Below are 22,648 nucleotides of genomic sequence, written 5' to 3'. Positions count from 1 at the left end.
ATGAGAGTAAGAATGGTTCAAATAATATTTATGTAAAAATGAATATTTTAACTAAAAACAACTATTTAAGAAATTATACAATTAAATGGGAGAAAAAAATCCTAACATCCCGTATCCTCACATAAAACATACAGCAGGGGTTTGTGTTTCTCTCTATATATTATCTCTAAGGATATTTTATTCTTATTTAACCTTTATTTACCTAGGCAAGTTAGTTAAATTTATAATGACGGCCTACATCGGCCAAACCTGAACGATGATGGGCCAATTGTGCGCCCTATTGGACTCCCAATCACGGCCGTTTGTGATCCAGCCTGGATTCGAACCAGGGTGTCTGTAGTGATGCCTCTAGCAATGAGATGCAGTATCTTAGACCGCAGCGCCACTCGGGAGCCCGATATGGTGGATGGCATCTAAAAAATAATAGCACCAAAGGTGTGAAATAAACTCTGTCACACAGTAAAAGGTCAGGGCTATTATGTTTAATGTAAGGATGGCTTACTCAGTGCCCTTCTAAACCCCGAACAAATGTGGTAAGCACATTGTTTACACATTTCCTTGCTTTGTCTATTTTGGATGGCCTGCCAGCCCTCCACTGGCATCCCGGGGTGATGTAGGAGAGGACAAGGGAGCTTCAGTGGGCCCTCCTGATGGGCGAGCAGGATATACAGGAGGAGGATAAGTGGTATTGGGATGAAGGAGTTCTGGGGTACGTGGACATCGGCATTGGGATGGAGCTGCCTGAGCTACTGCTGTTGGCCAGGGATATGGTAACGTTCATGTGGCTGTAAACTACAGGCTGACCCCTACCTATATGTACAAATTACCTCGACTAACCTGTACCCCCGCACATTGACTCGGTACCGGTATAGCCACGTAATTGTTATTTTATTGTGTTACTTTTAATTTTATTTTTTACTTTAGTTTATTTAGTAAATATTTTCTTAACTCTATTTCTTGAACTGCAATTGTTGGTTAAGGGCTTGTAAGTAAGCATTTCACGGTAAGGTCTGCACCGGTTGTATTCGGCGCATGTGACCAATCAAATTTAATTTGATTTTGATTTGCTCCTACTTATATATATTATTTTATTTATGTAAATAGTTCACAAAAGTTTTGCTTGTACTGGCCGCCTACTTCTTTGTTGTTCTACACAAATACCATCAACACCTCCAGTGAGGTCAGGTTACATACTGACTGCTGCTGGTCCACTGTCCATCAGTTCGCCTTGGCATATAAGAGAATGGAGTTTGACGTTTAACAATGTAGCCCTGATGGACACGATTACAGATTTCGATAAGAGTTACAAAGCAAATATCATAACAAGGTTGTATGAAATACACACAAAATGTTAAAACAATAGCTAAAGGATTTATGCATTAAAATGTTAGTTTGTTCGGCTGGGTGGCACATGGGCCGAACCAAGCGCACATTGAGCTATTTTTGTTGATCCCTCCAGAGATTGGACAGTTTGATGATCTGAGTTGGGGATCCCTCTTCTCTGTGCCTGAGGGCATAGTGTCCATCAACAGGGCACAGATATCATCAGCCAGAGGGATGAGAATATGGTTAGAGGGAGAGTTACTGGGTGATAAGGGGTTTCCCTAGCCATGTGTGTCAAAATATATTTGATGGGCATTATTGTGACCAGACTACATCATTGTAAGTCAAACTCTTGTGCAACTAGAGATACATTACATGACCAAATGTATATGGACACCTGCTCATCGAACATCTCATTCCAAAATCATGGGCATTAATATGGAGTTGGTCCCCCTTTGCTGCTATAACAGCCTCCACTCTTCTGCGAAGGCTTTCCACTAGATGTTAAAACATCTGCAGGAAATTGCTTCCATTAAGCCACAGGAGCATTAGTGAGGTTGGGCACTGATGTTGGGCGCTGATGTTGGGCGATTAGGCCTGGCTCGCAGTAGGCGTTCCAATTCATCCCAAAGGTGTTCACTGGGGTTGAGGTCATGGCTCTGTGCAGGCCAGTCAAGTTCTTCCACACCGATCTTGACAAACCATTTCTGTATGGACCTCTGTGCACGCAGGGGCATTGTCATGCTGAAACAGGAAAGGGCCTTCACCAAACTGTTGCCACAAAGTTGGAAGCACAGAACCGTCTAGTATTGTCATTGTATGGTGTAGCGTTAAGATTTCCCTTCACTGGAACTATTGGGCCTAGCCCGAACCATGAAAAACAACCCCAGACCATTATTATTCATCCACCAAACTTTACAGTTGGCACTAAGCATTGGGTCAGGTAGCATTCTCCTGGCATCCGCCAAACCCAGATTAGTCCGTCGTACTGCCAGACGGTGAAGCGTGATTCATCACTCCAGAACGCGTTTCCACTGCTAAGAGTCCAATGGTGGCGAGCTTTACACCACTCCAGCCGACGCTTGGCATTGCGCATGGTGATCTTAGGCTTGTGTGCGGCTGCTCAGCCATGGAAACCCATTTCATGAAGCTCCCAAAGAACAGTTCTTGTGCTGACGTTGCCTCCATAGGCAGTTTGGAACTTGGTCGTGAGTGTTGCAACTGAGGACAGACGATTGTTACGTGCTTCAGCACTCAGTGGTCCCGTTCTGTGAGCTTGTGTGGCCTACCACTTAGCGGCTGAACAGTTGTTGCTCCTAGACGTTTAAACTTGACAATAACAGCACTTACTGTTGACCGTGGCAGCTCTAGCAGGGTAGAAATTTTACGAACTGACTTGTTGGAAAGGTAGGTTGGGCGTTACCCTGGGGGTCGGGTATGGGGCTACACCAATGCCATGATTACTGTATATATGTGATAACCTGTGTATGCTTGCAATGCGCAATGATGGAAAAGTACTGGGTAAATGGAGATGTACTGCTTTAGGTCTCAGGCTGAGAATTGTCTGCACCTGCTGAGTCACGCAGGCTCAAGGCCGAGATAGTAGAGTGAGAAATCACTCTTCTTCTGTTGAATCTGACAATTAATCTTGATGGTTGTACAGTCGTCTCAAATAAAACTGTGAAGGACCTCGGCGTTACTCTGGACCCTGATCTCTCTTTTGACGAACATATCAAGACTGTTTCAAGGACAGCTTTATTCCATCTACGTAACATTGCAAAAATCAGAAACTTTCTGTCCAAAAATGATGCAGAAAAATTAATCCATGCTTTTGTTACTTCTAGGTTAGACTACTGCAATGCTCTACTTTCCGGCTACCTGGATAAAGCACTAAATAAACTTCAGTTAGTGCTAAATACGGCTGCTAGAATCCTGACTAGAACCAAAAAAGCTGATCATATTACTCCAGTGCTAGCCTCCCTACACTGGCTTCCTGTTAAGGCAAGGGCTGATTTCAAGGTTTTACTGCTAACCTACAAAGCATTACATGGGTTTGCGCCTACCTATCTTTCCGATTTGGTCCTGCGTACATACCTACACGTACGCTATGGTCACAAGACGCAGGCCTCCTAATTGTTCCTAGAATTTCTAAGCAAACAGCTGGAGGCAGGGCTTTCTCCTATAGGCTCCATTTTTATGGAATGATCTGCCTACCCATGTGAGAGACGTAGACTCGGTCTCAACCTTTAAGTCTTTACTGAAGACTCATATCTTCAGTAGGTCATATGATTGAGTGTAGTCTGGCCCAGGAGTGTGAAGGTGAACGGAAAGGCTCTGGAGCAACGAACCGCCCTTACAGTCTCTGCCTGGCCGGTTCCCCTCTCTCCACTGGGATTCTCTGCCTCTAACCCTATTACAGGGGCTGAGTCACTGGCTTACTGGTGCTCTTCCATGCCGTCCCTCGGAGGGGTGCGTCACTTGAGTGGGTTGAGTTGCTGACGTGGTCTTCCTGTCTGGGTTGGCGCCCCCCTTGGGTTGTGCCGTGGCAGAGATCTTTGTGGGCTATACTCAGCCTTTTCTCAGGATGGTAAGTTGGTGGTTGAAGATATCCCTCTAGTGGTGTGGGGGCTGTGCTTTGGCAAAGTGGGTGGGGTTATATCCTGCCTGTTTGGCCCTGTCTGGGGGTATCATCGGATGGGGCCACAGTGTCTCCTGACCCCTCCTGTCTCAGCCTCCAGTATTTATGCTGCAGTAGTGTATGTGTCGGGGAGCTAGGGTCAGTCTGTTATATCTGGAGTATTTCTCCTGTCTTATCCGGTGTCCTGGGTGAATTTAAGTATGCTCTCTCTAATTCTCTCTTTCTTTCTCTCTCTCGGAGGACCTGAGCCCTAGGACCATGCCTCAGGACTACCTGGCATGATGACTCCTTGCTGTCCCCAGTCCACCTGGCCGTGCTGCTGCTCCAGTTTCAACTGTTCTGCCTGCGGCTATGGAACCCTGACCTGTTCACCGGACGTGCTACCTGTCCCTCCACCCGGCACAGCCAGAAGAGGACTGGCCACCCCTCAGAGCCTGGTTTCGTCCTAGGTTTTGGCCTTTCTAGGGAGTTTTTCCTAGCCACCGTGCTTCTACACCTGCATTGCTTGCTGTTTGGGGTTTTATGCTGGGTTTCTGTACAGCACTTTGATATATCCGCTGATGTAAGAAGGGCTATATAAATCAATTTGATTTGACACTGAATTTATGTATGGTGTTCTTACCTGAGGGAAGACACTGGTTTTGTGTATGGTGTTCTTACCTGAGGGAAGACACTGGATTTATGTATGGTGACTTTACCTGAAGGAAGGCATTGGTTTTGTTTTGATATATGTATAATTGATGGGATTATAGATTTGGTGTGGGAGAATTGTTGTATGAGTTGAGTGTATTTAATAACAGCGAATGGATATATGCTAGTCAATATCAAGAATTTCTATGTGCTGAAATAAATCTAGACTGGTATAAACAAGTCTTTAAGACTAGTACAAGAAAAGGATATATTTGTGAATTGCGTATTGGGAAAGAGATTTGAGTTTACTCTTCCATTACATCCACAAGAGAGGAGACAGGGAGACCTCCGTACTGAAGTTAAAATACAATTGAAACCAATTGTGGTTATTTACCACACGCATGTGGAACCATTTACAGTAGTGTAGTTAGTGAATGAATGTAGTGAAACTAAAGAAGAAGAGGGGTTAGAGAAAATAGAACTGCATTGGGTACAGTTGAAGTCGGAAGTTTACATACACTTAGGTTGGAGTCATTAAAACTCATTTTTCAACCACTCCACCAATTTCTTGTTAACAACTATAATTTTGGCAAGTTGGTTAGGACATCTACTTTGTGCATGACACAAGTCATTTTTCCAACAATTGTTTACAGACAGATTATCTCACTTATAAATCCCTGTATCACAATTCCAGTGGGTCAGAAGTTCACATTCACTAACTTGACTGTGCCTTTAAACAGCTAGGAAAATTCCAGAAAATGATGTCATGGCTTTAGAAGCTTCTGATAGGCTAATTGACATCATTCGAGTCAATTGGAGGTGTACCTGTGGATGTATTTCAAGGCCTACCTTCAAACTCAGTGCTTCTTTGCTTGACATCATGGGAAAAATCAAAAGAAATCAGCCAAGACCTCAGACAAAACATTGTAGACCTGGTTGGAACAAGTCTGGTTCATTCTTGGGAGCAATTTCCAAACGCCTGAAGGTACCACGTTCATCTGTACAAACAATAGTACACAAGTATAAACACCATGGGACCACTCAGCCGTTATACTGCTCAGGAAGGAGACGCGTTCTGTCTCCTAGAGATGAACGTACCTTTGTGAAGAAAGTGCAAATCAATCCCAGAACAACAGCAAAGGACCTTGTGAAGATGCTGGAGGAAACAAGTACAAAAGTATCTATATCCACAGTAAAATGAGTCCTATATCGACATAACGTGAAAGGCTGCTCACAAGGAAGACGCCACTGCTCCAAAACTGCCATAAAAAAGCCAGACTACGGTTTGCAACTGCACATGGGGACAAAGATCATAATTTTGGGAGAAATGTCCTCTGGTCTGATGAAACAAAAATAGAACTGTTTGGCCATAATGACTATCGTTATGTTTGGAGGAAAAAGGCTGAGGCTTGCAAGCCGAAGAACACCATCCCAACCGTGAAGCACGGGGGTGGCAGCATCATGTTGTGGGGGTGCTTTGCTGCAGGAGGGACTGGTGCACTTCACAAAATAGATGGCATCATGAGGCTGGAAAATGATGTGATATATTGAAGACATCAGTCAGGAAGTTAAAGCTTAGTTGCAAATGGGTCTTCCAAATGGACAATGACCCCAAGCATACTTCCAAAGTTGTGGCAAATTGGCTTATGGACAACAAAGTCAAGGTATTGGAGTGACCATCACAAAGCCCTGACCTCAATCCTATAGAAAATTTGTGGGCAGAACTGAAAAAGCGTGTGTGAGCAAGGAGGCCTACAAACCTGACTCAGTTACACCAGCTCTGTCAGGAGGAATGGGCCAGAATTCACCCAACTTATTGTGGGAAGCTTATGGAAGGCTACCCAAAATGTTTGACCCAAGTTCAACAATTTAAAGGCAATGCTACCAAATACTAATTGAGTGTATGTACATTTCTGACCCACTGGGAATGTGATGAAAGAAATAAAAGCTGAAATAAATCACTCTCTCTAATATTATTCTGACATTTCGCATTTTTAAAATAAAGTGACCTAAAACAGGGAATTTTTACTTGGATTAAATGTCAGGAATTGTGGAAAACTGAGTTTAAATGTAGTTGGCTAAGGTGTATGTAAACTTCCGACTTCAACTGTATATCCTCCTATTTTAGGTTCTGCTACCTGCCTTGGGACAGCAAGTAGCCTAATGGTTAGAGCGTTGGACTAGTAACTGAAAGGTTGCAAGATCGAATCCCTGAGGTGACAAGGTAAAAATCCGTCGTTCTGCCCCTGAACAAGGCAGTTAACCTACTGTTCCTAGGCCGTTATTGAAAATAAGAATTTGTTCTTAACGGACTTGCCTAGTTAAATAAAGAAAATAAAAATCTGGGGATAGAACTGGGTTTTTCTACAGTACCATTAAAACAAAATCACAGGGCAAAATCACCATGACAGATTCAACCTAAGGTAGTGCAGAGACAGTGGGTCCCACACCAATGAAACATATTAGTCCTAAACAATATTTACAGGACAAATATCCCTACTTGAAAACCGACAAAGACTGGGTGTTTTGTAAAATGGAATAAATGGACAAACAAAGAAGAAAAGTACAGATATCCGATCACAGGAACATTTGATAAGACTAAGTGTGATGTATATAAGTGACATAGTCAAGGGAAGGCAAGGCAGTAATAAGAAGGTTACCATACTGTCAGCCACTATATTTGGACTAATTCGGACTGAAGGACAGACATTTTATGCTCAAAGTCAGTTGAAACAGTTGAAGAGTCAAAGGGTGGCGGAACAAGGGAAAAAGAGAGACCCGGGATGTGGGCCCCTTCACCCTACAGCTCCCCCACCTTATGAAGATAAAGAAGGTGTGGAAGTGAGAGAAGGTTTTTACCCTTTAACAGCTACTGGTACAAAGGTAATTTGAAGATGAAGAAGGAGGAGAGGGTGAGAGTCTACAAAAAAAAAAAGAATAGAACGAGACGGAGAAAAAAGTTTCCGTAATTGGCGAATTGCGGAATTCGGGTCCCCCGGGTCCTCGTCAACCCCTCTAGGAAACCCAGGCAAAGACAAAGGCAGGAAGATTCCATATATGGCCAGCAGTTCATATAAGGGCAGTAGTGGACCCTGGGATCCGGAGAAGGACTGGGAAACAGGCAGTAAGAAAAAGATCTCATACAAACCAGTGAGAACTGCCATATGATGGAAGAACAAAGTTTGAAACGAGTAAAAGAATACTGTGTTTTCGAAGAACAATGGAAGGACTTAAAGCGTAAAGTCCGCAAACACCGAAAACAACTGAGGGACCTACAGGATGACGATTCTGAGGAAAACAGGAGACAATATGACGAACTAAGAGAACAACTCACGGAAGAGGAAAGAATGGAAGGTGATATAGAAGAGAAAATGGAAAGAAAAACTGGAAGAGGAAAAACGTAGAGGATATAGCGCAAGAAGTTCAGATGATGACCCAATGGGCGTGTTCCCTCTAATGTACAAACAAGGCCCGGGGGGGACAAATTTATGCTGAATACAAGCCCTGGAGTTTTGGAGACATTGCAATTGCTGCTAAATCCCTACCAAGAATGTCGAAAGGAGCCGAAATCTGGATAAGAGAATTTGAAACAAGGCACGGCCACCAGAACCTATGCCTTGGAGATAGGAAGGCAATTTTATCCCGGGCACTCACCCATGGACAGTTCAATGATGTAATGATCCGTTGTGGGTTATTGGCTCAACCCGCTGAGCTGGAGTTAAGCCAGTGCAGACAACACCTATGGGACTGCTTGAGAGATATGTCCCCTACCATGTGAGACATGAGTCAACTGACTATAAATTTGGACTCGACTCAGATTTCGGAGATTGGATAGATAACCTGAAACAGAAATGGCTTGAGGAATTGGGAGAGTGCCATGACCATTCTGAAGCCACCGAGAACATGTTTTATGACAGAGCCTGCCGCAACCTCCCAGAAAAAGTACAGATGCAACTGAGGGATGTCGTGGGCTGGGATAGAAAGGCGGGTGGGGAATGCGAGGATTATATGAGACACCACTGCCAGAACTGGCTTTGTGATAAACAAGCAGAGAAATCAAGAAAACAGGGGCTTGATGGTGCAGTAAAAAAGGCTCAATTGGAGAAGAGTAATAAAGGAGGTGAGCCTGACATGGTGATGATGAACACTCCTGCTCCTACAGTGCCCCCAAGTGGACCTGCACCGGAACCACAGCCCATAGTGCCTTATGTACAATTTCCCCCTCAGACCTATGGGAACCCACAACCATGGGGCCCACCATCACCCAGAATGCCACCTATGCAATGCTGGGGGTGTGGACAATTTGGACACATGTGGAACCAACATGAGGAACCAATGTCCACAAAATCCTCAATATCAAGGATGGGCTACAACACCTGGAGTGAACCGTAGAGGGAGAGGAAATTTCAGGATGAAACCGAGGAGGATACCAACAATAAGGTGGACATGAGCAGCAACCCCAAACCTATGGAGGACCCCCCCCAGCAGGCACAGGGAGGTTACCAGCCTGGTACTGGCCACCAAGGAGGATGTGGAGGAAATCAACCACAGAGGGGGAAGAGGAAGTGTCTGGCCACAAGGAAATCAGAACACCACCAGTTCCTATTTTCCTGACGATCAGCAATGAAGAGGCCCCGACCCTTTCCTCCAGTGTCCCCAGTACATATTCGAAGATGGGGAAAAAGGACCTGAACTCTCTGACACTGCCCTGACTGATGCTGACTTGGAGCTTTTCGTTGACGGTTCTGCATATATGGATCAAACTACAGGGATGAAACATGCAGGGTTTGGTATTGTGACAGTTGATAGAACCACTCACATACAACAACCATTAGCAGCTCAACAGGCTGAACTTTTGGCACTAACCACTGCCTGTAAAATGGGAGAAGGGAAAATGGTTACAATTTTCTCTGATTCTGCTTATGCAATAGGGGTTTGTCACTCCTGGTGTGGTGTCTGGAGGAGTAGGGGGTTTCACAATGCTTGTGTAACTCTATTCGTAATAGAACTATGGTTTTAGATCTCTTGGAGGCTATGATGTTGCCCTTTTGTGAATATGGGTAATGCCGTGGCAGCTGAGGCTGTTAAATTGGCTGCCTCAAAGTGTCATAGCCACTCCATGTTCTTCTCTGCTACTGTTGGGAAAGATGCTGATGATTTGGCATGTAAACAGGCTTTGGATGTTGGTTCTCATTTGGTATGGCAACAGCGGGGTTGTAAACAGACCATGTCTGCCAGCTTGTCTTATCGCCTCTGTTTGCCAAGTGGCCCATGGTATGGCCCATTTGTCAAGGGGGGATAGGATAGAGGCAATTTTTTTGGATTGGTTCTGTTCAAATTTTACTCAGCATGTGAAACAGTTGCTGTTTCGATGTGCTACATGCATGCAATTTAACATTGCCAAAGGAACACCTCTGAAACCAGGTCATTTCCCTACACCAAGAGGACCATTTGTCCATCTTGCCATGGATTTTATAGATCTTGCAGAAAGAAAAGGAAAAGTTACTGTTTAGTCCTTATTGACAGGTTCACCAGGTGGGTGGAGGCATTTCCACACCACACACTGTAATGCTAAGACAGTAGCAAAGCTACTAGTGAGGGAGATAACACATCAGGAACACCAAATCTAGGTATTATCTGCAGACAATGGTACCCACTTCACTGGTGATGTAGTGAAGCAGGTAGCCATAATGATGGGAGTGGACCAGAAGTTTGTTTCTATCTACACACCAGCTCTGTCAGGAGGAATGGGCCAAAATTCACCCAACTTATTGTGGGAAGCTTGTTTTGACCCAAGTTCAACAATTTAAAGGCAATGCTACCAAATACTAATTGAGTGTATGTAAACTCGCTGACCCACTGGGAATGTGATGAAAGAAATAAAAGCTGAAATAAATCATTCTCTCTACTATTTTTCTGACATTTCACATTCTTCAAATAAAGTGGTGATCTTTACTGACCTAAGACAGTGAATTTGTACTAGGATTAAATGTCAGGAATTGTGAAAAACTGAGTTTAAATGTATTTGGCCAAGGTGTATGTAAACTTCTGACTTCAACTGTAAATAGGAATGCAAGAACACAAAATAGCAGGATGTGTAAACATATGCTCTGATAAAAGCATATCAACAAATGCAATATTAATATAGAGTAACAAGGATATTCACACATCATCAATGTAAACATCCTGAAGGCCAATCAGATTGAGAGGGGCCGGTCTTTTTTTACACTGGCTGTTGATGATAAGCATATTCAGTTCATATCCATATGTGAACCATTTCAGGAAACTAGGCGTATGTCGCAAGTCACGACTTCACCGGAGAGCCGTTTGAATGTAAAAAAAACATGTTTTATCAAAATGCGTTTTTTGTAAGAAATGCCTTCTCGAACATGTGAACTTTCATGCCATCTGTAAATACGAATAAAGTTGTTCAATTACGAGCTTAGTTGGTTTAGCCAAAGAAAGGAACCTTCCTGCTAGCCATGATTGGCTGAGATAATGAGTGGGCTGGACATGCCGAGATATGCCATGCTTCTACACCTGCATTGCTTGCTGTTTGGGGTTTTAGGCTGGGTTTCTGTACAGCACTTCGAGATATTAGCTGATGTACGAAGGGCTATATAAAATAAACTTGATTGATTGATTGATTGATATGAGTTTCAGATCAGAATAAACACAAATGCTTTGTTTGTAAATTATGGCTATCCATCAAATAATAAAAAATGGTGCTGTCTGGTTTAATATGATTTATACATTTACTCAAGTATGACAATTTAGTACTTTTCCACCACTGGATGTGGCTGGGGGTTATAGCATTTCTTTCACATGACTCATCAATATAGACAAGTGTGTCTGGGTAAGCATCATCTATTATTTCTAAAATATTTATCTGGACACTTTCTGTTTACCTGGAAATTTTCCTTATTGTAGGCTACTACCACTTTTAATCTTTACTACACTACTCACTGTTTAGCACATGACCTCTAAGGGGGGCTAGCTTAAGAGGGTGTAAACAATGCTGAATGGGTGTAGACAAAGGAGAGCTCTCCAGTAGATACTACAACATTCAAGGCCCTTTTTGTCAAAAGTTCAACTTTCAAAGCAGAATAACTTTCCAATTTTTCCTAAAAAATGCAGTGTATGATATATCATTTTGTAGCTCTGAGTATCTACTAACTACTTTAAAATTTTGCTACATAAGACCGATTTGAGCCAGTGATTGAAATTAAGACCCCATCCCATATATATTTTAGATTAAGGCTGTAACTGTCATGATCGTCGTAACTTTGAGGTAGAGTGGACCAAGGCGCAGCGTGATAACAATACATACTTCTTTATTGACGAGAAGACGAAAACGAAACGAACACTATACAACCTAAACAAAACAACAAACAGATGACCGTGAAGCTATTCAAACAATAAGTGCAGACACTGGCAACTTACACATAGACAATTACCCACAATAGCCTAATGCCTATGGCTGCCTTAAATATGGCTCCCAATCAGAGACAATGATAGACAGCTGTCTCTGATTGAGAACCATTCATGCAACCATATACATACCTAGACACCTACACTAAACACAACCCCATAAACTCTACAAAACCCCCTATACAATACAACCACCCAAGACGAGACAAATACACACAAACATCCCCCCTGTCACACCCTGACCTAACCAAAATAATACAGATAACAAAGATAACTAACAAAGATAACTAAGGTAACCTAACAAAATGTGGGAAAAGTCAAGGGGTCTGAATACTTTCCGAATGCACTGTTCCTCGAAATTGCCTCGCTATTCATGTTGAACTAAGCAAGCTGCTAAATCATTCAGCGTACTTCTTGCCAAGGCTACTGTAGGTTATCTGAAATTAGATGTAGGCCTATCAGGGACTTTAGTCTACCTGCATCTAGCTAAGCAAATCGTGGCAAAGTTGAAGTAAGTAGTGGTCCATGTATCATCCGTTCATTGGTAATTCCATTCAAACCAGGAAGTAGAAAAACTGGAAATAGTTCATGTGTTTGGTTTCAGAATTTTATGAATAAAAATTGGATATCAACAATTTTTTTGTTTATGGTGTCCAAATGGGGCATCGATTAATTAACAGAAAATAAATAACGACAAAATGTATCCTGTTTTTCGTTTTGTAGTACACACACACTAATATAATATTTACTGTGGATAGTCAGTCCTTGTTTTATTCATTTATTGGTCTTTTTACCTATTTTATCGAATTTATATTACTTTTTTTTTTTTTTTTACGTTGATATTATTATTATGAACATATCAAATACAAAAACATAAATATACAAACAAGAGGAAATAAACCTAACAGACAGGGGTACTACATATTCAATTTGTCAAAAAGTATTATGGTGCATATTGCTTCATTGTTTTTAAATTTACTGATATAATTTAAATATTATTTAGAAATTATATTAAATAATGTGAAGAGGGGTTTGTTCTCAGACCCACTTCTCAGAATCTTCCATGAAAAACAAACAAATTTACAATGAAAGTTAAATCAGGGTCCATATCAATCTCTCAAATTAACATTAATAGCAGTTTCTTTTAAAATTAAAATATTCTAACTCACTCCAAACTCTTCTGACATAAGAACAGTCCCAAAATAAAATAAAGTTTCTGGGTCACAACCCCAAAATACACAGTTGTTATCAATAGCTATTTTGAATCTGTGTATAATAAAGGTCTTTACATGGTGGATTCTATGAATGAGTTTGTATGATACTTCTTTCACCTTATTAAATATACAATATTAGCCAGACAACAATTCCAGTTCCAGTTCACTTGTCCTTGGGCCACATTCCAGTAAATGTTAGCAGAGGAAATATTAACATCTTGACATAGTTTTCTTATATACATGTTATTACATTTATAGTTTAAAATGTTAATTCCTTCTAGCTGTATTGAGGCTACAAAATCGTCAACAGTTGCACTTGGAGTATTGTTATATTCTCCTAAAAGAAGAATAACACCTTTAGGGACAGCTCTAACAACAATTTGATACTCCTCAGGAGTGGATGTAACATTGTGTTCTCATGAATTCTGGATAATCATATAGTTGTCCATCAATATTCAATAATTGCTTAACCCAGATAATGCTGTTGTCAAACCAGTTCTGGAAAAACAAAGACTTGTTTTTGTATTTTATGTCTTTATTATTCCAGATTGTATATCTATGTGGTGAAAAATGTTTGTACATGAGGTTCCAAGTTAGAAATACTTGTTTATGAAAGTTAGCAAGCTTAATAGGGATCGTACCCACATCAAAGTTGCATTTGAGTAAGAATTCTTGACCACCAATCTGTAGGAATATTAAATTAGGGATTATATTCCTAATGCAATCCTTATTTCTTAACTTGTGTGACCAATAAAAAAAAGAGAAATTAGGCATCCTTGTTTAATTCCACGTCTAATGTCGAATCTCTGAAGTTCCATGGGATAATGTAACAGAGCTGTTACTATTATTGTAAACTGTCTTAATTACACTTTGAAAATATTGACCAAAACCAAAAAATCAAAGAGTCAAAAAGTAAATAATGTTCAACTGTATCAAAAGCCTTGTAAAAGTCTTCAAATAAAATAAAGCTATCTTCCATAATGTGCTCATTGTAGTCTATCAAGTTCAATACTAGTCAAATATTATTACATACATGTCTGCCCTTCATAAAACCAGACTGGGTATCATCAATGATGTGGTCAAGACCTTTAAGTCTTTCTGCAAAGATGGATGCAAGTATCTTTCCATCATTGTTCATTAATGTGATTGTTCTACAATTTTCTAACATCCTAGGATTTTTGTTTGGTTTGGGGATTACAGAAATGAGGCCTGTCATAGAAACAGCCAGGTCCCCTAAATCAATTGCCTCCTTAAAAACATTAAATATAAATTCAACAATATCCTCCTGAAAATATGTATAGAATCCACTAATAAGGCCAGCGTTCCCTGGAGATTTGTTATCTTTTAACTTGCTGATTAATTTATTTCTATTAATGAAATTAAAAAATGTATCACAAGACTTTTTAATGTCTTCATCTATGAATTTTGCATAATATTTGACAGAGTCTAGAAAGGCAGATATGTCACTAGTAGGACAGACATTACTGGTGTAAAGATTACCATAGAATTCTGAAACATATCATAGGGGTTTTCATTTTCTTTGCCATCTATATTAAGCTTATGAATAGAGGTAAATTCAAATTGTCAAAGTATTTTGTTTTTTTCACCTTCAACCATCTCCTTCTTGATCTTACAAATGCACCTTTTGCTCTCTCTTCAAACATTCGGTCCATTTCTACTTGTAGAGAAAATAACTGACCCTTTCCTTCTTCATTAAGGACCTCCATAGAGATTAGAGAAAGTATTTCCCAAGTTGATCTTCCCTCAATCTTTTAAATTCAGCAATTACTTTACCTCTCTTCATGACTGTTTGTCTTATTTCATACTTCATTAATTCCCAATATTGCCAATAAGACTTAAATAGTTGGGCTTCCAATTTTCTTGTATAATATCTTTGGCATCCATCTTGAAATTATCATCTTCCAACAGTCCACTATTGAGTTTACAATAACTGTGATTTGTTTTATTAACTTCAGATCCATTAATATTTAAAGATAAAAATATCACTTTATGATCGGTAAGAATGAATGGTTCAAAGGATACCTTGAGTACAGTGTTATCTAATGAATTAGAAATCAACCATGACTGTCTGGACATGTCCTTGTTACTCCAAGTGAAGTCCTTTTTATCAGGATATTTTGATCTCCAATTATTGACTAATCCAAGACAATGATTATTCAATTTAGAATTAACAATGCTGGATCTGTTAGGAGGGGGATATGTGTCTATCATCACAATAGATACAGAATTAAAATCTCCACGCTCCCCATCCAACCTGACAGAGCTTGAGGGGATCTGCAGAGAAAAATGGGCGAAACTCCCCAATTGCAGGTGTGCCAAGCTTGTAGTGTCATACCCAAGAAAGACGGCTGTAATTGCTACCAAAGGTGCTTCAACAAAGTACTGAGTAAAGGGTCTGAATACTTATGTAAATGTAGTATTTCCGTTTTTTATTTTTAATACATTTCTAAAAACCTATTTTTGCTTTGTCATTATGGGGTATTGTGTGTAGATTGAGGGGGAGGGGGGAAACACTTTCATCCATTTTAGAACAAGGCGGAAAAAGTAAAGAGGACTGAATACTTTCCAAATGCACTGTATCAAAAATGTTTTTCTTTGTTCCTACATTTATTTTTTGTACTGTGACAAACACTCTAGACCTCATTTGCACTCTCTTGTACCCTTAGGAGTGTCCCAGTTGAGGCCCGGGAACTGAAGGGGGCTTCAGAGTGCCCTACAACCCGATGGCACCGGATGTGGGGCAGCCATGAGGTCTATGTGCATCGGACTGAGGTGAGGTTGAGAGAGAGAGTGGTTATATACACTGAACAAAAATATGAACACAACATGCAACAATTTCAAATATTTTACTGAGTGCCAGTTCATAGAAGGAAAACAGTCAATTTAAATAAATGTATTAGGCCCTAAGCTAATGAAGAGTACGATTGCTGATCTAGAACCAGTTTTGCCTTTCAGATCATCATACAGGGGAGATCTGGTCCTGTATCCATAAAGCATCTCAGAGTAGGAGTGCTGCTTTAGGATCAGTTTTGCCTTTTAGATAATAATGAATGAGATTATATGGACAGATCCCAGATCAGCACTCTACTCTGTGACGCTTTAGGAATATGGGCCCAGGTAATATTATAGTTGCACCACTGAACTCTATTTTTACATATAAGAGACAGTACTTAGTCATCCTTTGTCTGGTAGATGTAAATGCACTCTTACCAACATGGCAGAAAATACACACTGAGCATTCGAGATGAGTGTAAGGGATTGGGTCACAATGTAGTCAAACATGCACCTACTATGTTCAGATCCACCACCACATATCTCCCTTTCTAGGTACCTGTGGCCAGAGCAGCTGTCCACTCTGGTGGCCATTGCTGTGTAAACAGGAAGGATGACCCACCCTCACCCGACCGGTTTCCTCGGTGCAGTGGCGTCGGCGCTCTTCACCTCGTACGCCGTCCAGCGCCGACCAATCACGACCTGGGGGCTGGGCCTGGTCAAGGAGGCCTGTCCAATCTCCAAGAGCTTTGTTCAATCGCAGGGCTTTGCTGTCAGGGAGACAGAGAGACTGGGGCTACTTTAATGAGAAGTGGGAGTGGTAAGAATAACCAATAACATCAATGATAACATGAAAATCAATAGGGGGCGGGTGTGTTTTGGTTGAGCTGCCATATCATTTTAAGTTCATTATTTGCTAATTCAATAGACACTTTTTTCATGTTAAGGTCAATAACATTGGATGACATTTATACAGTACAATACAGAATCAAGTGACGGGCAACATTCAATTTCAATAATGTGGATGGATACAGATCTTAGCTTATGATTTCAAACCATAACCCTCAGCAAGTCAAGGCAGTTGGCTGAAAGGTGGAATTAATTACATGCTGATGTACAGTAAATAAGGAATTAAAAAACTAAATCAATGTAAAAGCATTCATGTCTGCTCTGGAGTGACGTTTCCCCAGAGGTATCTAGGATCAGCTTCCCCTCCCCCAATTCTAACCTTAACCATTAGTGGGTAAAATTCAAAAACCAACCCAAGATTATTATCTAGGGGCAACTTCACCCCACACCTCCATCCCCTTCTATGACCCCCTTCCCCTCCATAGGTACCTGGAGCTGAGAGGCCTCTCCGAGAGGACAGGCCCCGTGCTTTGGCCGGCGTCCTATGGGCCGGCAGAGAGAGACAAGGTCTATGAGAGCTTCAGCCTGAAGGGATCCAATGATCGCCCTGGATGCCCTGCTGGGGGCGGGGTCAGACTGGGAGGAGCTGATGAGCCGCGGGGGCTTCCATGGAGGTCAGTTCACAGTGCAGTGTTTTGCCTTAGAGAATGATAGAGGCTTCTAGTGGCCAAAAGGCCCTATTAGCATAGGCAGCGCCATTGAGGGCTTCCACCATTTTAATGTAGTTAACTGGGTGGGACTTCCAACTGGGTCATCAGGAGATATCAGCCAATCGTGAAGAAAATTGACTACTTCAAAATGGAGATTGCCTCAATAGCAATGGCCATGCTGTCACAGACGCTATAATGGCACAGATACAAAGATGAGTTCTATCGATCTCTATGGTTTGGCCGCATTCCTGTCTGACTACATTGCTGATGCATGCCAGATCTTACAACATCTGGATAGCTGTTTAAAATTTCAGCTAACCACATCATATGATATAGCAATCTCATGCTCGACTGTGCAGTAAAGGACGTGGCATGCAACCATTGGTTGATGCAATGCAATGTGATCCGCCGGGAATGTGACACGTGTTTTTATGTCACAATTTCTTGGTAGTGAGTGACTTGTTGGCCATCTTAGAAAGGACAATATTGGCAACACTGTCTGAATTGAGGAAATACATAAACTAAATTAAGGTTTGTGTGGTCTCTTGGGCCCCTTTTTTTATACTCGCATTCCATGCATTGTTTACTTCACAGGACTTTCTGTAGAGATTGAGAAACATTTTCCGCCATCCACTTCCTTATGGATGAAACACAGGCTTCCAGGGTAGGCAATTTTGGGGCTTCACCATGTTTCATCTAAATGTACAGCTGTGTGTCATCCCTGGATGCCCTGGATCCAGCAGTGAAAGTTGGCATTGTGTTTCCGAATGACATCACCAAGAGGTAGAATATATAGTGAAAAGAATAGTGGTCCTAAAACAGAACCTTGAGGAACACCGAAACATACAATTGATTTTTCAGAGGACAAACCATCCAGAGACGAACTGATATCTTTCCGACAGATAAGATCTAAACCAGACAAGAACTTGTCCTTGTAGACCAACCGATCACCACAAAGGTCTAGGGGTACGAGGACAGGTGCAGAGCCTTGGTCTGATGCCATTGAAAGGTAATTTACTACCTTCACAAGTGCAGTCTCAGTACTATGATGTGGTCTAAACCCGTTTCGTATACATTATTTGTCTTCAGGAAAGCAGTGTGTTGTAGCGCAACAGCTTTTTCCCAAAATCTTGAGAGGAATGGGAGATTCGATATTGGCAAGGTCAAGGTTTGGCTTTTTCAGGAGAGGCTTTATTACTGCCACCTTTAGTGACTTTGGTACACATCCAGTGGATAGGAAACAGTTAACTATGTTCAACATAGAAGGGCCAAGCACAGGAAATATCTCTTTCAGTAGATTAGTTGGAATAGGGTCCAGAAAGCAGCTGGAAGGTTTAGAGGCCATGACTATTTTCGTGAATGTATCGAGAGATATAGGATTAAAAAACTCCAGTGATCCTAGCAGTTCTATGCAGATTCAGGACAACTGAGTTTTGGAGTAACACGCAAATTCAAAGAGGAGTCCGTAATTTGCTTTCTAATGATCATAATCTTTTAGTAGAAGAAGTTCATGAATTCATCACCACTCAAGTGGAGGTCATCCTCTCTTGGGGAATGCTGGTTTTGAGTTAGCTTTGTGACAGTATAAAACATTTATTTTGGTTTGTTTTTATTCTCCTCAAATTTAGGTTGGAAAAGTAGGCTGATCGAGCAGCAGTGAGGGCTCTTCGATATTGCACGGTACTGTCTTTCCAAGCTAGTCGGACGACTTCCGGTTTGGTGGAGCACCATTTCTGTTCCAGTTCTCTGGAAGCTTGCTTCAGGGCTCTGGTATTTTCTGTATACCAGAGAGCTAATTTCTTGTGACAAATATTTTTTGTTTTTAGAGTTGCAACTGCATCTAGGGTGTTAAGCAAGGTTAAGCGGTTAACATATGTTTGTACTCCAATATCCTTGGGTAGGTGGAGGGAGTCTGGAAGGGCATTTAGGAATCTTTGGGTTGTCCAAGAATTTATAGCACGGCTTTTGATCATCCTTGGTTGGGGTCTGAGCAGATTATTTATTGCGATTGCAAATGTAATAAGATGGTGGTCCGATAGTCCAGGATTACGAGGAAAAACATTTCGATCCACAATATTTATTCCACGGGACAAAACTAGATCCAGGTTATTACTGTGGCAATGAGTTGGTCCGGAGACATGTTGGACAAACCCACTGAGTTGATGATGGCTCCGAAAGCCTTTTGGAGTGGGACTGTGGACTTTTCCATGTGAATATTTAAATCAAACATTTGAATATTATCTGCCATGACTACAAGGTCTGATAGGAATTCAGGGAACTCGGTGAGGAACGCTGTATATGGCCCAGGAGGCCTATAAACAGTAGCTATAAAAAGTGATTGAGTAGGCTGAGAAGATTTATTGACGAGAAGCTCAAAAGACAAAAATTGTTTTGGAGGGTAAATATAAATTTGCTGTCGTAAATGTTGGCAACACCTCTGCCTTTGTGGGATGCGCAGGAGATACGGTCACAAGTGTAACCAGGAGGCCTCCATTTAACACAGTAAATTCATCAAGCTTGAGCCATGTTTCAATCAGGCCAATCACATGAAGTTTGTGATTAGTTAATTGACTATGACTGTTTTGGAAGTGAGGGATCTAACATTAAGTAGTCCTATTTTGAGATGTGAGATATTGGGGCGGCAGGTAGCCTAGTGGTTAGAGTGTTGGACTAGTAACTGAAAGGTTGCAAGATCGAATCCCCGAGCTGACAAGGTAAAATAATCTGTCGTTCTGCCCATGAACAAGACAGTTAACCCACCTAGGCTGTCATTGAAAATAAGAACTTGTTCTTAACTGACTTGCCTAGTTAAATAAAGGTAAAAATAAAAATAGAAATTATCACAATCTCTGTCAATATTGACAGGAATGGAGGTGGTCTTTATTACCAGTGAGATATCTAAGGTGTATACCGCCATGTTTAGTTTTGCCCGACCTAGATTGAGGCAGTCTCAATGAGCTGACTATACTGACAGTGCTAGTGGCAGACTCCACTAAGCTGGCAGGCTGGCTAACAGCCTGCTGCCTGGCCTGCACCCTATCTCATTGTGGAGCTAGAAGAGATAGAGCCCTGTCTATGTTGATAGATGGGATGAGAGTGCCCTTCCAGCTTGGATGGAGTCCATCACTCCTCAGCAGGCCAGGCTTGGTCCTGTTTGTGGGGGAGTCCCAGATAGAGGGCCAATTATGTACAAATTCTATCTTTTGGGAGGGGCAGAAAACAGTTTTCAACCAGCGGTTGAGTTATATTGCGCTTGGTGACCTCTGACTGTTTCATCCTAACATCCTTGGTACCGACGTGGATAACAATATCCCTATACCATCTACACTTGCCAGTTTTAGCATCAGCCAGCACCATCTTCAGATTAGCCTTTACATCGGTAGCCCTGCCCCCTGGTAAACAATGTATGATCGCTGGATGATTCTATTTAAGTCTAATATTGCGGGTAATGGAGTCGCAAATGACTAGGGTTTTCAATTTGTCAGAGCTAATGGTGGGAGGCTTCGGCGGCTCAGACCCCGTAACGGGTGGAGGAGAGACCTGAGATGGCTCTGAATCAGACTTGTTGCTTAGTGGGGAAAACCGGTTGAAAAGTTTCTAAATCTGCAGAATGAGCGACACTGGTTGTGCATGCCGAAAGCATTTCTTTCCAGAAGCCATGAGAAAATTGTCTGGCTGAAACTGTGCAGAGGGATTAACAATACTACCTGTATTTACTGGTGGCACAAACGCTGTATCATCCTTTCCTACACTTAAATTGCCCTTGCCTAACGATTGCGTCTGAAGCCAAGTTTGCAACTCTGCTATCCTCACCACAAGGCGATAGTTCTCCTGTATATAAAGAGTACAGCGACTGCAATGAGAAGGCATAATGCTACTTAGCTTTCTTTTTTTGTCTGGAGGAGGTCCTGCAAATCCAATTGTGAGATGCTACCATCCCGCCATACTAACATCCCGCCATACTAATCAAACCCAAATAAGAGGTGCGTTTGATTCAGATTGGGTGCACATTTTTGAAAACCATATTTCTTTTCACTCCTTAATAATTGTTGGGTGTTTATTGGACAGCTAGCCAGTCAATAGGAGATAGGAAAGATATAAGAGTGTGCCAGAAGGTGAGTGGGACATATTTGTAACTGTGAGCACTGACAGCAGTGGCACAAACTACAAGACCAACCCCAGGCCACATGGTTGCATTAGAATCCACTTCCACATAACTTCACCTCAGTAACTCACCCACCTCCATCTACTTGATTCATAACTGTACACACATCTCTCTCGCCCCTCCTCCTTCCCTTTATCTGCCTCTTCCTCCCTCATCTATTTTATATTCACTTCTACATCCATCTCACTCCCCCATTCACCTACTTCTCCCCCAATTCCAGGTGACAGTGAAAGTGCGGCAGTGATCGCCTGCTGCTGGAGGGCGTCCCGCCCGGCAACTACACCCACCTGGAGTACAAGGAGCGGCTGGAGAGCAGCGCTGAAAAGCTCTACGCCCTGTCACACACAGGAGGTGACAAGTACGATCCATAAAGCACTGAGGGGGAGACGAAGAGAGAAAATGTGTGAGAGAAACTGTGAGTGAGAGAATGAGACTCTAATGTTTTACTGTCTTAACCACATGCATTATCGCTGTACTCTGTCTTGCCCAAAAGTAACTACGCTTGGTAGGAAGTCAATTGATCCTGTGTGGCGCTGTCACAGTGTAATAGAAAAACTGTCATGTCAACGTAGATGCCTGGAGGGAATGGTTCTGTCCCACTGATCAAGAGCAAGGTTGCATCCCAAATAGAACTCTATTCCCTATGGGCTCTGTTCAAAAGTAGGGCATTATATAGGGAATAGGGATACATTTGGGACACATATAAAGTCTACACCCACGCACAATGAGGAGGAGGATTCAGTCATACAAGAGGCTATTGAGCATTGACAATACATGATAAATTAAGGGAGTACAGTGCATTCGGAAAGTATTCAGACCCCCTTGACTTTTTCCACATTTTGTTACGTTACAGCCTTATTCTGAAATGTATTATTTTTCTCATTCATCTACACAC

General features: G+C 41.8%; 1 protein-coding gene across 1 annotated transcript; it reads left to right on the top strand.

The window, feature by feature from the left end:
• Positions 1-9,037: 9,037 nt before the first annotated feature.
• On the top strand, positions 9,038-22,339 carry adprh (ADP-ribosylarginine hydrolase). Its single transcript, XM_071391156.1, is given in 9 exon segments — positions 9,038-9,101; positions 15,940-15,975; positions 15,978-16,029; positions 16,585-16,812; positions 16,814-16,849; positions 17,364-17,471; positions 17,473-17,552; positions 21,974-22,006; positions 22,009-22,339. Coding segments are annotated over 9 exon segments (753 nt in total). The 3' UTR covers positions 22,125-22,339.
• Positions 22,340-22,648: the final 309 nt, after the last annotated feature.

Source organism: Salvelinus alpinus, chromosome 3 (genome assembly GCF_045679555.1).
Source record: "Salvelinus alpinus chromosome 3, SLU_Salpinus.1, whole genome shotgun sequence".
Taxonomy (NCBI): Eukaryota; Metazoa; Chordata; class Actinopteri; order Salmoniformes; family Salmonidae; genus Salvelinus; species Salvelinus alpinus.
Note: the sequence above shows the minus strand (reverse complement) of the source record. Positions and strands in the feature narration are given on the sequence as shown.